The sequence below is a fragment of the Lagopus leucura genome, unplaced genomic scaffold (genome assembly GCF_019238085.1).
Source record: "Lagopus leucura isolate 7727_CA_CO unplaced genomic scaffold, USGS_WTPT01 Super-Scaffold_100024, whole genome shotgun sequence".
Taxonomy (NCBI): domain Eukaryota; kingdom Metazoa; phylum Chordata; class Aves; order Galliformes; family Phasianidae; genus Lagopus; species Lagopus leucura.
Window position 1 is genome coordinate 3,984,095 of NW_024962276.1, and position 16,305 is coordinate 4,000,399.

The 16,305-nt window shown below is 44.1% G+C and overlaps 1 protein-coding gene across 1 annotated transcript in view; it reads left to right on the forward strand.

The window, feature by feature from the left end:
* Positions 1-16,305, forward strand: part of CUX1 (cut like homeobox 1) — a 175,631-nt gene that overhangs the window by 147,404 nt on the left and 11,922 nt on the right. The window contains exons 21-23 of the mRNA XM_042879941.1: positions 2,841-3,143; positions 7,406-7,594; positions 12,388-12,652. Coding sequence (XP_042735875.1) covers positions 2,841-3,143; positions 7,406-7,594; positions 12,388-12,652 — 757 coding nt within the window. The remainder of the gene's footprint in view (positions 1-2,840; positions 3,144-7,405; positions 7,595-12,387; positions 12,653-16,305) is intronic.

The window sequence follows — 16,305 nt, forward strand, 5'->3', positions numbered from 1 at the left end:
CATCTGATTGTTGTTTATTTGCACATACAGATGTGCTTTTAACAACGGCTTGGTAAAGCCTGACTTCCCTATACCCAAAAATGAATTCTGAATGAGTAACATAAGAAGGACATGGCTTTGGCTTTCCATGACTGGGTTGCAGCTTTAGAAGATTTGCATCACCTAACTGCATCTGTGGGGCATTTGAGTCTTTAATGGCACTTGTCAGTACCAACCTGAAGATATGCAGAAGTTACAACAAGCTCTTGATCGTTTTAACTGCCCTTGTTGAACTGCGTCTCGTTGCCATCCTTGGGCCCTGACAGACAAAATCATTCCTCCAAGGTGGCGTGGGGAGAGCTGTACAAATGCAGGGAATGGCTCACCTATGAACTGGGTCATCCTTAAATTAGGGCTGTTTTTTGGTGAAGTGTGGGAAACAGAACAGGATGTAAAGAAATGCACTCCCTTATTTTGATCAGAAATGTTTGATTTTGAAAGCTCAGTGTGTATTTTTCACACGTCCTGAATTTGTTTCGTTGTCCTGTGAGGAACTTGGGAGAAATGAATACAGACAAATTATTTCGTAAAACATCTGAAATGACTGTAGATTGACAGTTTAATTTGTAATAGTGAACACATCCAATTTTCCCTTTGTTCTGTCGGCAGTCACTTCTACTCTAAATGTCTACTTAATTTTTTAATAGGTTAACGGGAAATGTTTGCATTATTCGATTATGGAATTGGCTTTTCCAAATAATGGTCCTTTTCCTCCAATATTTGTGTCACATTTAAAATGGTTTTTTTTTTCCTGAAATGGAAAAGCTCCAGAAGTGAACGGGGAACATATTTGGAGTTATTTGTGGTTTATGCACATAATGTCTCATTGGAACCATTCTGCACTTGCCTTTCGTTGGGAGGAAAAAAACAGTTTGTCATCTGTACTGCCTTCCAAAATTAGATCCACATAATCCTACCTTTTTGAGTAAATAAGCAGCAGATTGGTCTTAAAAATGAAATTCAAGCAAGCTCTTGATATGTGATATAAAAAATAAATAAGCTAATATGTGAGCAACATCGAGCATCGCAGTGATAGATGATGGCAGAGATTACCTCTGTTGTTTACATAATTAGGCTGGGCAGGGAAGGAGAGGGAGGAGGAGGCATTAGGGAACGCTTTGTTGACTCCTGCATGGCTGTTGGGTGGTTTTTTATTTGGGATTTTTCTGCACTCCGTGCTTTGCGGCGCACGGATGAGGAACTGTGTAGGAAATTTGCAGCTGCTCTAGTTATTCAGTAAGATTTGTGTAAGCTGGCACAAGGGACAAAATTAGAGGGAAGTTGAGCGAGTGGCGCGCTGTTTATTAGCCAGGCAGCCATAATTTTGACCTTGCTGTGGGTTAAAGGACGCGGACCTGAGAAGAAATCTGTTTATCATGTAGGGAATTCATGCCATCCCTGACAGTGTACAGTGAACAAGATGGATGATCTGCCAAATTGGTCCCTCGCATGGGTGAATCAGGGCGAATTTACAGTACAATTCCTTTGCTGCTCTCGATACAAAAATAACATTTGCTGGGTTTTATATTCGGTTGTATGATGACCCGGGGTGAACAGAGAGAAGAAATAAGATTTGCAAGATCCCTCTTGCCTTAAAGATTTATATGCACCTCGCTTTCCCTTTATGCCTGCCTGTTTTGCATCTCTCACAGAGCGCTAAGTGAAAGCTCTGTGTTTGAGAGACAACTTTCTGTAAGTGTGTCAGGGAACCTCTCTTAAATTACGGAGTCCTGGAAGCTTCTGTTGCCTTGAACAACACGACTGTGCTGCGAACCCTGCGCCGAGTGAACCCTACTTGAACTTACCCAGCATTTCCTGTAGTGCTGAGGATGTGCTTCCCATACTGCCTGAGCTGCGTGTCCATGGAGCCCAGGCAGACTGTGAGCATTTGGCAGTGTTGTGGACGGTGAGAAATGGTGAAATCTGGTGTCAACCATCAGCTCATAGCAGTGGCTGCCATTGTAGTGAGTGATGCAGTGCTCAGAAAACACTGTTGTAAAGTGAAGTCCTGTTGTGAAGAATAGGATTTGGGGTATGCTTGGCCACTGCATGATGAAGAGCATTTTATTAGAAACAATTGTGAGCTTACATAGGGAAAACAGCATTTTGCACAGAAACTATTGTTGTTGGCAAATTAACAGATTCCAAAAGCTTCCTGTCAAAGTGTCAAAATAACAGATTTGGTTGTCTCCTGATCCACTCGCCATCTTTAGGTTGGATTCTCAAACACATTAATTAATACGACATAATTGCAAGCCGTATTTTAATTGTGTTAAGTTATTCCTGGGCAATGAGAGGTGCAAAAATGTGATGTGAGTGATAAGAAACAATATGAAATCTACAACGCTCTCAAGATACAAAGCTGTGTCACTTGTAGAAAATCCCCCGTGAACACGACCACATTGTGGTGATTTTCTTATAGTCACAGAAAGAGGTTAAACCTCTGTAATTGTGGATTATAGAGTGTTGTTAGACAGCAGTGTTGTGAAAGCAAAGCCAGAAAATTTCCTGACCAAGGGAATTCCTTGCAACCATACAAACTATTGCACTTCATTTATTCCTGATTTTTATTTGTATATTCTTGTTTTTATACGAAAGATTACTGAAGATAAACTAAGAAAATAATTCTGTTTTGAAAAAAAAAGGCTTTTCAGTAACCAAGTTGTAAGGAAAAGTGTTTTGCATACTTAGGCATTTCTTTAAGTAGGTAGGATATAAACGAGAAGGAAAGTTAAACAGCCTGCAATCAAAACATCACAATTATTCTAAAGCAGGGGCTTCTTTCTTCTTTTCAATTACAGAAAGCACTCCAAAGACTTCTGCCAGTTGCAGTCCTGCTCCCGAATCTCCCATGAGTTCCAGCGAATCGGTAAAAAGCCTGACAGAATTGGTACAGCAGCCCTGTCCTTCCATAGAGACCAGTAAGGATGGCAAATCCCAGGAGCCCAGCGAGCCGCCTGCTTCCGAATCCCAGTCCACAACCCCTTTGCCACTGTCGGGCCACTCAGCACTCAGCATCCAGGAGCTGGTTGCTATGTCCCCGGAGCTGGATACGTATGGCATCACAAAAAGGGTCAAGGAAGTGCTAACGGACAACAATCTTGGTAAGTCGCTTTATTCCCATTTCTTGGTTGAAATAAAGTGTTGGTGCTGTTGTTTTTAAGCTGTATTTTAGTAGATGTTGACAAGAACATTTGATTTTGACTCTGGCCTGGGCTTTCATCCTTCAAAGATTTTTTTTTAGCCAGTAAAGAAGTCCTTCTGGATTGTCACATCTACTTAACAGTATGTTACCTTACCCTCACTGCCCTTAAGCTCTGGTTCTGGCTCAGCAGCCAGGTACCAGTCCCACCTCCCTAAATACAGGCCAGCAGGCTGTCGAGAGGACCAAAACCCCAAAACCAGTGAGGTCTCACTGGAGAAATGCAGATTTCCCCATGCTTGTAGGTTCAGGACACCAGCAGGGCAGGCAGAGAAGAGGAGCAGAGGAGGGCAGTGTGATTGCCAAGAGAGGTGCATCACATGGAAGTAGTGTGCCTTAGAGCTAGGAGGGTAAATTCAGACTCAGTTGAGGTGTATGTGAATCCTTAGGTAACCGCATGGGGTCATTCAGTTGTTCTGCTTTGAGACATGCAAAGCAAAGGCTGCTTTTGCTGCAGATGAGGTTTTGGGTATCAAATTAAGTGCAATATTGATATGACTGGCAATATTTGGAATAGTCAGAGGAAATAACACACGTGAGCAGGTGAAATCCACGCTTAATACTGCCACAGTGCCTCTGAATCCCTACTTCTTTGTACCTGTTTAACAACTGCTTCCCTCACAAGGCACTGGGAAGCTTGAAGGAGTCCTCTGAAATTCCTAGCTGGAAGGCAGGCAGGTTGCACCAGTGTTACCTGCACGTGCATTAGTGCTTAGCATGTATCCTTCCCACCTGCATGGAGAGATTCAGAAGAGATGTCTGAGAGGGTGGAGAGGAATCACTCTCCATACATGCCAATCTCCCACTGTTCAAGTGTAACCTAAAAGATAAGTTTAGGTTTTGATTACTGATATTTCTATCAGAAGGATTACATCCATGTCATCTGAGCATGATGTCTGTGTCACTAAAAACTCCTTTATTTTAGTACATAAAGAAGCCTTTTTTTGGCTAGACACAGAATACAAGGTGTTGTTGTTCTGGATTTTACTAGGGTGGGGGAGGTTGCAAATTGTCATTAAATGTAATTGGGGAAGAAAAAAAAAATAGGCCCTGATCCTGGGCATACCCTGCATGAGAGTGTGTTCCACTGAACCCAGCAGGATTACTGCTCATTCACACTGGGATAGGCTTGTTCAGTGGAGTTATGTACCAGACAAAGCCCCAGGTAAGAGTTTGCAGGCCTAAGCCTCTGCTTTTTGAGCAAAATACTGTTGAGTGCTGTGCCTGCTCTGGTGATCCAGGGAGGTTTGAAAAAGTATTTTTGTTTACATTTGCTTTGATGCCATTTTTACTTAGTCTTTTTTATTTCCCATGATTTTTGTTTTCCTACAGTGTGGCTGACAAGCCTAAAAAGCAGCAGAAGAGCCAGGAAATGTGCCCCAAACTCTGCATTAGGTGTGGAACCAGTTTCAATGTCTCCTTTTGTGCCCTCAGTGTGCTGCTGCACCACATTGACTTGGTGCACAGCTTTCTGTGTCTCAGGCCACAGGGCCTTGCCAACCTGTCTTAGGCAACTGCTGGTGGCCCAGTTCCAACACCACTGGCCACTAAAGACCACGACTGTGTGAAACCGTTCAGGGTGGCTCAGCAAACCAGACTTGAGTTTGGTGGGTCTCCCATCCCATGATTTTTAAGCATTCATTTTTAAGCATTCACTTGAAGCAGCAGACACCGTTTTAGCAAATGATGGTACAGCATTAACACTGGGATGCTGCTAGTCCTCTCAGCCCCAAGATCATGTTATCAGTGATTTCCTATTGGGCAACATCCAGCTAGGATGGATTCCCTAGCAAGGGAAGTGAATGCAGTGAGCTGCTGGAAGATTGCAGTATTGGGAATTGTAGGATGATAGAGCCATTAAGGTTGGAAAAGACCTGCAAGATCACCAAGTCCAACCATCAGCCCATCACCACCATGCCCACTGTGTTGCAGAATGTTGCAGAGAGGTCCAGGACTAGCCCTGAAGCTGGCATAATAGGCAGGAGGTTGCATCCATGAGGAGCTACATCAGTGGGAAAGGCAGTAGACAAAAAGACAGAATTAACAGAAGTTTCAGGAAGCCCGTGCTTAAGAACACTTAGGTTATTAATAACACTGATGAAGATGGAGTATGGTGCACCTGCTGCCTCCTGAGAATGGTTCCTAACACATTCTCCGTTAGCTCAGGAGCCTTTCAGGTGTTTTATGCTGTTCTGCTGTATCCTAGGATACAATAAGTGACACAAACATATTGAGCTTCTTCCTTAGCACCCAAAGAATCCAATGTTCTCTCCTCCCTTGGATTTTTAATTTCTAGGCTATGATCTGAAGGTCATTTCCTTCAGCAGCATTGCTCGTACCTTCCCTGGGATGCTCATCCCTGCCTTGTTTATGTTCCAGTATTCCCTCCTGGTGGCTGTACAGCAAACCATAGCAGCTGCCTGGGTCACAGGTGGCCATGACACTCCTGGGGGGCTGCTGTGACCCACATCAGGTCCCACTGACTGCACAGCTCTGCATGGGTTGCAGTGTCCGTGCCGGTGCCTGAGTGTGGGCTTAGGGAGCGTGGGAATGCCAGAGGGAAGTCATTTGCAGAGGCAGATTAAAAGGTGTTTAAAGCAGCTGTCTTGGCTCAAAAGTAGCTCTTTTAAAGGTAAATTGATGGGTTCTTCCTGATTTTTTATTTTTTTTTTTTATTAATGTAAAGGGAGAGAGCACGTTAACTCTGAAATGCAGATGTAAAATTAGCCCTGAATTACAGCTTTTTTTCTCATTTTCCTGTTGTTGAGTTGAAAGTTGAAAGACTCTTAGGAAATTAAGTTCTGATCTTTGGTTTCTGTTCAGTCTGTAAGATCCATTTTGAGGGTTTGTTCTGGAGGTGTGAGCAGACACTTCTGAACCCTGTCCTTGCTTCCCTGTGCACCTTTCGTGGTCCCAGCTGCTGCCTTCCAAAGCCTTGCCCCAGTCCATCCTCATGGGCTGTGCTGCAGCTCCTGCCCGTTCCCTCCTTCCCACTTAGCCTGTGAAGTGAAAGAACTCACGAAGACAGGAGGCTTGGGGGAGGTGTAAAGCAGAGGGAGACCATGGAGTCCGGCACAGGGAGGGCTCTGTGGACCTGATATTTTCGTTGGTCCTTTACTGTCCCTCAGGATCTGCTGGTTGCCACTGGCTGATACTGCTGGCACTGCTGGCAAGTAGATACTGCTTTCTGCTGGAGTGAGGGGTTCAGAAACCAGTGATCAGACACCAGAGCTCAAGGCCTCAACTTGAATGGGATAGGAAGATGTTTGGGTTAACTTGCAAGTCTGCGATAGCCTCGCTTCCACCAGAAGTACCCAGCAGTGACTCAGATGACTCCAGGCTCTGTCTTGTAACAAAAGCTGTTGCGTATTAGGGCAACTTAGCTTAGGGAGAATGCTGAGGGGAAGGCTGTTAGGAAACCAGCTGTCTGTTTGGGCTTGTGCTGCACAGGCATTTTCCAGTCCTCAGTAAGTGAGATCTTAAGCATGTAAAACTAGTGTTATTAATGTGCTTACAAATGCCTCACACTGAAAACCATTTTTAGTTTTTACCCTGCTAGGCAATGGCATTTTAAAAGAAGTAAAAGTAATGATTAACCAGAAGCACTGTAGAAGCTGTAGAAACAGGAAAAACTGTTATATTGTAAAATGTGATTATCCACAGCCACTAAAACACTGTTAGAGCACAACAGCCACTACAACACAGAAAACATTTACATGCCTTTGAGGACATTTAGATGACTGTTGCCGAATGGGCGCTGCATTGGTTTTGGTTCACTGATAGCTTGAAATGTTCGGATTGCCCTGCTGGAACAAAGCTGTTGCAGCTCCTCCTGCATAAGAGCTGAGTAGCCTCACTGCTCTCACTGGTTGCCTGCTGAGCTGGAAGTTTGGTTTATTTTTAATCTCATTAATTTGGGGGTTGTTTTGCACACTGTTTCCACTGTGAGGTCCTTATCCCCAAAGGTGTTGAGTTCACATCCTTGTCATGCCAGATCTTAAGGATTAAATTAAAGCTCAATATTTACACCTTTAGTGGGTGGGGAGAGCTTTTATGCTTCTCAGTGAAGTAAGAATAATTGATGAATGATCTTGTAGATGTGGTCTGTCTTTTTAGCTTGCCTTGTCTCTTAGTGAATTCATGCCATTTTCAATTTTGTATTAGGTCAGCGTTTGTTTGGGGAGACAATCCTGGGGCTGACACAAGGCTCTGTCTCAGACCTGCTGGCTCGCCCGAAGCCCTGGCACAAGCTGAGTCTGAAGGGCCGGGAGCCCTTTGTCCGCATGCAGCTGTGGCTGAACGATCCCAACAACGTGGAGAAGCTGATGGATATGAAGCGAATGGAGAAAAAAGGTAACGTGGAGCAGAATGCTGAGTCATGCTCTCCTTTGTTTCAGAGATGACTGTGTTGTATAACTCTCCGTAAAGAGCATAGAGGCAACGTGGATCCAGCAATACGAAGGGCGCTCAGACAGCTTTTTCTTAGCTTTGTTTGATGCAAGCTCAAGCAGATACATCTCAGAAACAAACAAAACAAAAAACAAAAAAAAAGCAACCCTAACCATTCACCAGCTGTCATGAATTCATTGCTGTATTCTCCTATAGATTAATTACTGAGGCCCTAGTGTATCACTGGTAACTTGCCTTAGCAAATGAGAAATGTGAGTTGGGGAGCTGGCTTTGGGTTGTTACTTAATGGCAGTGCAGCTGCTCACAGATGTTGCGCTGAAAACCATGCTTTGATTCCTGAGAGAGCTTCTTGCCAGTCCTGCATGGATGGCCACTAAGAGGATACAAAAATGCAGCACTTATAAAAGGGTGTTTGAGAATAATGAGATCTGTGGCCCTCATAGGGATGGGGAAGGTGATAGTGCTCAGATGTGCTTGAGTAGAGCGGCTGTGTCATGAGCACACACCTGTGAGAGATTAACTTATTTTGCTCTCTTATGAGGAGCACATCTGACTAATCTCAGCCTACTCTGTGTATCTTAAATTCATTACTAGAAAACAGCAGTTGTCCAGAGCCTGGTTTTGTTACATACATGTGATTTTAAAAGAGAAGCTTATAGGCTGCCATTACCAGCAGTTAACTGATTAATGATGTATCCATCTCTCAAGGTATCCCTTAATGATATTAGCTCAGACAGCATTAATCGTGTGCACTGAAAGCACTGCTGTTGACTGATGTCCTGAAAACATTAACACGTTTCATCCAGAACTTTGGGATTATATTAAAAATTACAGTCAAGGAGGTTCTGGGAAAAAGTGACCTTGTGTGCTTCTGGGAAGAAATTCAAATGCTCGTTACAGAAACCAGTGTGATACGGGCAGGGCAGGATCTCACCTGAAGCTGTGTGTAATCTGCCACTGGGAGAGTGATCCAGAGGGGTTTCCCACTTCCAGTTGTAAAGGAGAGGGAGCCATGATGGTTTTTGCTGCATCAGAAATACAGCAGAGATAAAATTGTCAACTGGGTGGATTTTTATAGCCTCCAAGAGGGTTTCAGCCGTAACGCAGGAAAATAAAATAAAAATAATTTGAAAGTAGTACTGACAATATCCTTTCAGAACTGTTTTCTAAAGTGGATTCTTATCAAATGCTGTGCAATACATATGCTGTGTAGATGGCACCTGAACAGAGGGAGGGCTATAAATCATCTGAGTCTCTGTGCTGAGCTCCTGAACTGTGTCAGTGTTGGCCTCATCGCAGAGCTCTCTGCAGTGAATTCAGCCCTTTATTTTCTGCAAAATCCTTTTCTTGCAGGTAAGGATCCTGCGATGTAACCTTTCAAATCGCACCAGAGCCACATGAAGAATTTAACTTCCCCTTAAGCTAATGTCGATTAAAGAACAATGCAACTGTATCTGCTACCAGTAGAACATTATTATCAATTATTTCTCTTCCACAGTTTATTAGGAGACTAGATTGATAATTATGATAAAGCTGAGCTGCACATCTCTCCTTTTTTTCCTCCTGTTGTGCCAGTCTGACGTTTATGCCATAAATGCCCCTTTGTAAGAGATCCTGAAGCTTTGCAATGTACATTAAGTAACCTCATGGAGGAAGCTGGGGGTCACGCTCACTAGGCTGAGACACTCTGCACTGTGTTTTCTGCCAAGGAGGAGTTTGTTCCCTTCCCTCCAACCTCCTGGTGTGTGTGCTGCTGGTAACGTCACACTCCTCACTGAACAGTACTGAAGCCTGCTGTCAGGAGAAAATTTAATTCCCTTTATTTCCCCATTATTTCACTTTTTAATAATCTTGTTCAATACTGCATAAGATAAAAATTATATTAAAAGGGGCTCTGTTTTACCTCAGTGGGCAGCTGCTAGCTCTGCTTCATCTGAGGCTGAGCACATGCTGGGGAGTCTGCCTGTAGGAGCACAGGGATGCTGGGCTGGCAACAGCAGGGGGAAGATAGAGGTAGTAAAACGGAGCAGATGGAGCTGGCCCTGACAGGTTGGTCTCAGACTCGCATCCAGACCTTTGCCCAAATAATGCGTGTGGTTTTTTTCTTTAGTCTCCTGAGAAGTAGAGACCAATCACACACCAAAATCAAATGTCTTCAAACATCAGGTGTGTTTGCAATTTGGATTGCAGCTTGAGCCTCACTGTTTGCTGGAAATGTGCTCGGTGATCTCCTGATGTTGGCTACACACAACGCATACGTTTAAAATCAGAACTAAAAAGGAAAAGCTGTTATAAAGTTTCCAGAGAACTTTGCTAAAACCTAAAACCTAAATACTAGTTCAGCATGTGGCCTCGTGCCAGGTTTGTGCCTTTGGCCCGATGGAAGACACTGGAGGTGTTCAAGACCATGAGAGATGTGGCACTGAGGGATATGGTCAGTGGGCATCGTGGCCTGGGTTGGGGTTGGACTTGATGATCTTAGAGGTCTTTTCCAACCTTAATGATTGTGTGATTCTGTTTGTTCTAGTAATGTATTGTTCTCCAGAAATGGTTACGTCCTAACTGTGGGATTTCCTTTTCTTTGTTTTTATGTTAGAGGCTCTGGGCAGCCTGGTCTGGTGGTTGGCAGTTCTGCCTGTGGTGGGGGGTTGAAACCAGATGATCCCTGTGATCCTTTTCAACCCAGGCCATTCTGATTCTATGAAATATGTACATTTATAAAATTGGTTCCATTCACACAAGAAACCCAAATAAATCTCTGCACCTGTAGTGAGGTTATGAGCACAGAGGTGGGCACAGGGCACGGCGTTCTTCCCGAGCTGTCACAGCTGTGTGCTGTCTTTAGGAGCCTTCCTGGGAGCTCTGAGCTGCCATAAATGCCATCCTTTGGAGGGCAGGGAGAGATGCAGAACGTACCATCACCTGACCAAACTGCAGCACCTCCAGCTGGAGATAGCCTGCACGCTTCTGACATCTTCCGCACCAGGGTCTGTTTTGTCTCATGGCCTCCTTTAAGTTGCTGCACACTGCTGAAGGAGTAGAGGCTCTTTTGGTTGTGTTGTCAAAGTAGACAAGGGAACCTTGTGTATAGTTTGCATATCAATACAAGTCTGGAACAACATCTGGGAGTCTTTGAAATCGAAGGCATTAAGTGTACCTGCAATCACTTCACAGTGAGTGGAACAACTTAAGTAGGTGATTTTTAATGAAGTTTGTTGAAAAATAAAAAAGGAAACAAAAAAAATTTTTTTTAATAGTTACTTCAAGCAGACGCAGCACGGCATCATGGCAGAGTGATGGATCATTAGCAACTCATGCTCTGTTCCCTATCAGTGATCTTACACAGTAGGCAATCCACAGGTAATCTGTCATATTCCGAAAGAACAAAGTGAGGGCCGTGCAGATACCCCCAAAGGTTACAGAGCACATTCAAAATTCACTTCAACAAAAGTAAGACGCTGTGTAAAAAGGTCGCAGTGGACACAGCTCTGTGTAGAGGACAGGATGGTGGTACCCACTGGAGGCAGAAGGCCTCGCCAGACCTTCAGGGTTGGTGTGCGTGAGAAAGGCTCTCAGCATTTCAGTTGGTTTGATTGCATCGGATTTCCCTTCTTTGTGCACCCTCAATCTAAAGGCAGAGCTGTGCAGAGAAAGAATTTATTTTTTTCTTTTGAATAATTTGGTTTCTGGCCGGCGTGACCTGCCCTGCGTTGCTCCCTGGCTCCAATCAGTGCTGCTGCCTACTGGAGATTTACTGCCTGCCTGATTGATGTCGGGCTGCTGTAAGCTGGAACAGAATAGGCAAGGTTATCAAATTGCAGCTCCTGAATACCTAAACTCTTAAATATCTAGAAGGTATTTAACAGAGCATTAAATATTTTATTCACAAGATTCATCTATACCTGCAGTTTTCAACCTCCTCATTAGCAATGCTTGTGCATGGTGCTGCCAGGTACAGTAAATCCCACCTGCCTTTGCCCAGTGTAAATCCATCAAGACGGTGACAGCATTTGCTGGGACTCTCCTTGCAGGATTTTTCAGGATAATTCAGTCCCTGTTGGGGAGGAGTTGGCGGTGGCTCACAGCCCCAGAGCTGCAGCAGCGCAGCGAGAGTTATTACAAGTACAGGCATCTTTAAAAGAGCCTTGTATAGGGGAGGAGGATGCTGTGGGCTGTTTTCCTTTCATAACCTGTCACTGCTCTAGCAAAAATGTGGAAGAGAAAGCAGCAAACGGCGGGTGGGTGCGCAGCCCCTCGCTGGGATGCCTGGGCTCCGGGCGCCATCGTGTGTTGGAGATGGAGCTCTGGCTGCCTGCAGCTCCCACTGTGCTGACTGAGAGATCTGAAGTGTTAGAGAAACCCTCGTGTTTAACAACCAGAGCCATTTAGGCTCTTAGTAGCTGTGCTATGATGGTGCTTATGCGGAAGTTCATCACCCCTGAAATTGCGAATTTAAAGCACATCCTGCTATCTGACCACTGTTACTCACATCCCATATCCACTGAAAGAGCAGAAAACTCAGGCACGTTTCCAGTCGATTCACCCTCTTTCCTTTCCTTCTATCTTGTTTTTCTGTCTCTTGCATCTTCCCCACAATTGCTTCCCCCCTGTTCCCCCCCGCACAGCCCATCCGTGCAGCCTCAGCCTGTCACCTCCGCGTTTATCCCGCAGCTTGTACGTTCATTGATTTTGCATTTGTATTCAGCCGGGGCTGATCCCATGTGCCTCTCTTTCAGCCTACATGAAGCGGCGACACAGCTCTGTGAGCGACAGTCAGTCGTGTGAGTCCTCCTCCACTGGAATCGACTACAGCCAGGGTGCCAGCCCACAGCCACAGCACCAGCTGAAGAAGCCCCGGGTGGTGCTGGCACCAGAAGAGAAGGAAGCTCTGAAACGAGCCTACCAGCAAAAGCCATACCCATCACCAAAAACCATTGAGGAACTGGCTACGCAGCTCAACTTGAAAACCAGCACCGTGATCAACTGGTTCCACAATTACAGGTAGGAGATCTCCCCCTCATAAAGGATTTATTTTATTTGCTTTGGCCGGGTGCTGCTTTCTTTCAGCACGTTGTGTTCTGCTAGCGTTTAGTGGTTGTACAAAGTGAACGGTTTGGACAGCGGGGAGGTTCTGACTAACTGCAATGCCAATGCTCCAGCCTAATTTTAAGTCATCCCTGAGGATGAGCAATCTTCACATACTGATGTAAACAGAGCTTTTAGACAGAAAGTCTTGCTTTTGGGATGGGCATTGATCTAGAGATGTCCACTGCTGTGCTGAATATTTATAAAGCCTGTTGCAGTAAGCAAGGCTGGTCTTCTTTACTTGCATATGCATAAACACAGACATGCTCACATGTATGTACACATGGGTGTGTGTTGTACATTTTATACCTTGGTAGGGATTGCTTAGAAGTGTCCTCTACTGGATGGCATCAGAATTACAGTGCTTCATCATGCGTCTTTGCAGAATAAGAGCAAAAAATAGGTTTTCTTCTATGTCTTGGGTCACTGAGCTCAGAAAATAGACATGATGCGTGCTGGAAGCTCTGCAGTCACAAAGGACAGAGAACTGATAACCTGAAGTCACATGTTGCCACGGACTTATTTCATTATTATGATTAAATCATTGAGTGCTGTTGAGATGAAATTTGATGTTGGGCTGTTCAGTTCCTTTTTCTTATTAAAGGGAACCTTCTCAACATTTGGAGAGTTGAAATAGATTTTGGCCTAGAGACTCCAATAAAAAGAAACAATGCTGGAATGGCGTGTAAGAATTAGAAGGATTTGGATAAACATATTTTCAGCTGTGTTTAGGATTGGGAATCTTAATTAGTGCAGCAGACTTTTCTCTGAGAATTTGTTCTAATGAATATTAAACAGGTACAGTTAAGACACCAGATTTAATGCCATTCTGCTCCTTCACTCGGAGCCAGTAATGTTCCTAATTATTCTAACAGCGGCTTGCTAAACTTGTTTGTTTTTAGAAAACTGCTAACATTTAAAGGGTATTTTCCACTTTAGCCCTTCTCAGCTTTTCACAGGCAAGTTGCTGAAGCAGAAGAAGCACGGTTTAATGAGATATCTCAGAAATATTATGTACAATAGTAAAATAATGTTTATAGTAAACAATATAAAATTTAAAAATTATAACCAGCCAGTAATCATATTTACACTGAATTTCATTGACTTGAATTCGCTACAGATGCAGCCTCTTTCACTGCTCAGTTCTCCAAATACAGGCCTCTATTCCAGTTCCCACTTCTAGGCAATTATACACAAGTTGGAGGAATGCCTATGAAAATATGTTCCCTTCGGCCTGACAGCAAAATGTGCTGTTCTCACTTAGGCAGATGAGTGCGGGAGCACTGGTGGCATGTGTCATCTTCCTCATTATCATCAGATCTCCTGTTCAGGCGTGCTGTGAGAAAGCGTGACAAGTCATGATTGATCGGTGTGTTTGGCCACACCAGGCCGTACGTCGACGTAGGCTCAGTGCTGACAGTTGTATACAAAAGAAAAATGCATAAACAAGGTGCTGTAAGCTGGTGGGTAGCACGAGCCCCACAGCACGGAGTGGTCTGGACCTGTTCCCAGATGTGCTGCTGCTGAGTCCGTAGGACTTTAAAGAGAAGCTGTGAGCCTGTTTGGAGCAGCACTGAAAATCAAATCATGTGCCTGTTCCATTCCTTCAGCAGTAACTTTCTTAGCTTTCATGCATGGAGTACTCCTAAAACATTTGCAGGACGTCACCGAAAAATACAGTTTAGGAGTTCTCCTAGGGAACAGAATCTTCCTGTTCTGCAGCTCATGTGTTACCACTAATTGAGAGACTTTTCATCTTCTTCAGGCCATACAATTTTGTTTATCTCCTTTATTCTCCTCCCTCTTCTTTTTACACTGAAGAGCCTTCATACAGAAGCAGTTCCACACCTCAGACCATCTAGCCGTTCTGTAACATTAGTTTTTCCTTAAAGAACATTTTTCAGGGAGGGACAGATTAGGACACATTAGTCTTGCTGTCTCTTGGGAATGTGGTTGCAGTGATGCTTCCTTTGGGATTCAGCTCAACACTCACTTTCCAGAGATGGCTGCTACAACAGAATCTGGCTTTTTGCCTACCAGGTGGGAAGTCAGCAGTAGCATTTATTTGCCACAGCAGAAGAAACTTCAAAAAAAAAGTCCTCAGCAGGCAAAGGAGTAATTCACTTCAAAATAGAAATAAATAGGTATAAGGGATTTTGCTGTGTTTGCAAACTTGTTCCAGACTTCTGCTTTGCATCTATACCAACTGCAGAGCTCTGGGAACAGCAAAAATAAGAATATACCTTGAATTAAGACTTGCATTAGTGAAGCCCTGTAAGTAGCATCAGAGTCTGATGCTCCATTGTCTTAGGAACTGCAAAAGAGAGCAGGAGGTGGGAATTGCTATCCGTCTTCACACGGGGCTGCTGGCACAGAGATCTCTGATATTTTGAGTTACACTGATGAATGCCAACAGGATGTGTTGTTGTCAAGGACAGCACCATAGGGATTTAATGCTAAGTTAATCTGGAGCCAGATGAGATTCCAGGAGCAATGCATGGGGTGTGAATTCCACAGACTTTGAACCTGTGTTCTATAGGATTGTGGTCAGGTATTCAGTGAGCATGTTGTCATTCTCTGTCCTGCTGGAGCTGAGGTATTTAAAAACCTGTGCAGGCAGGAAGCTCTTACTCTTTCCTTTCCTGACTTGGGAAGTGTCACAGATGCAGCATGTTCTGTATCTCTGTCCATGCAGGGAGGTTATAGGTGTGAAGAGCACTTGAAAATTGATGTTCCAGAATGCATGCAACTGATGGTAGTAGAAAATTAATGCTAGCACCTGTGGTCTTCTGTTAGGTGAAAAATATTCTCTTAGGGAAAATTACAGACCCTCTAAATCCTTCAGAAGTGTGGAGTCAGCAAGTAGTGCTGAAATACTCTCTTGCATTTCAAGTAAGTCAATAATATCATTAGCTTCAAAAGCAGTACTCAGTTGGTGTTTGCATTCATTGCATTTTCTTTCCATCACGTGCTGCCTTTGGAGGCAAGATGAGCAATAAGCTGAGAATTCTTAGAGCCATCTGTGGGACAGAGTTTCACTTGTGATTTGCCAGGACCCTTAGCAGTCCTTCTTGGTAAAAACCAAAAGTGAAAGATAAAGTTCTGCTGGTCTGTGCTCTCATCTCTTATCACAGGTCATGGTGGTTCCCTCTTGGTTGCAAACTGGGACCTGACCAGTGGTCGTAAGCTCTCCTGCTGGTGGCCTAGGCAGTGTTTGGGGGATTATTACATGCTTCCAGTAACAGGAGGCACGGGGTGGAACACCAGGCAGTTTCAGCCACGTGTGGAGTGCATTAATTCCCTTGAAATGCACTGCTTGCCTTGTCACTATTCATGTTCTGAAATCGATTTTTTGAATAAAAAATAAGACAGAAGTCAGACTAGCTGTTAGACTGACAACCTGTCACAAGGCTGTGCTTCCCCGGAGGGATTTCAGAACGACGGACTTTCATCTTGCTTTCTCCTTGGTGGCTGTTTTTCCCCTGATTTTTTCCTCATTACTTTTATGTTTAAACAAATCGTGTCTCATTTTTAGAGAAGTCTGAATTCTTTTGTATTTATAAGCTATT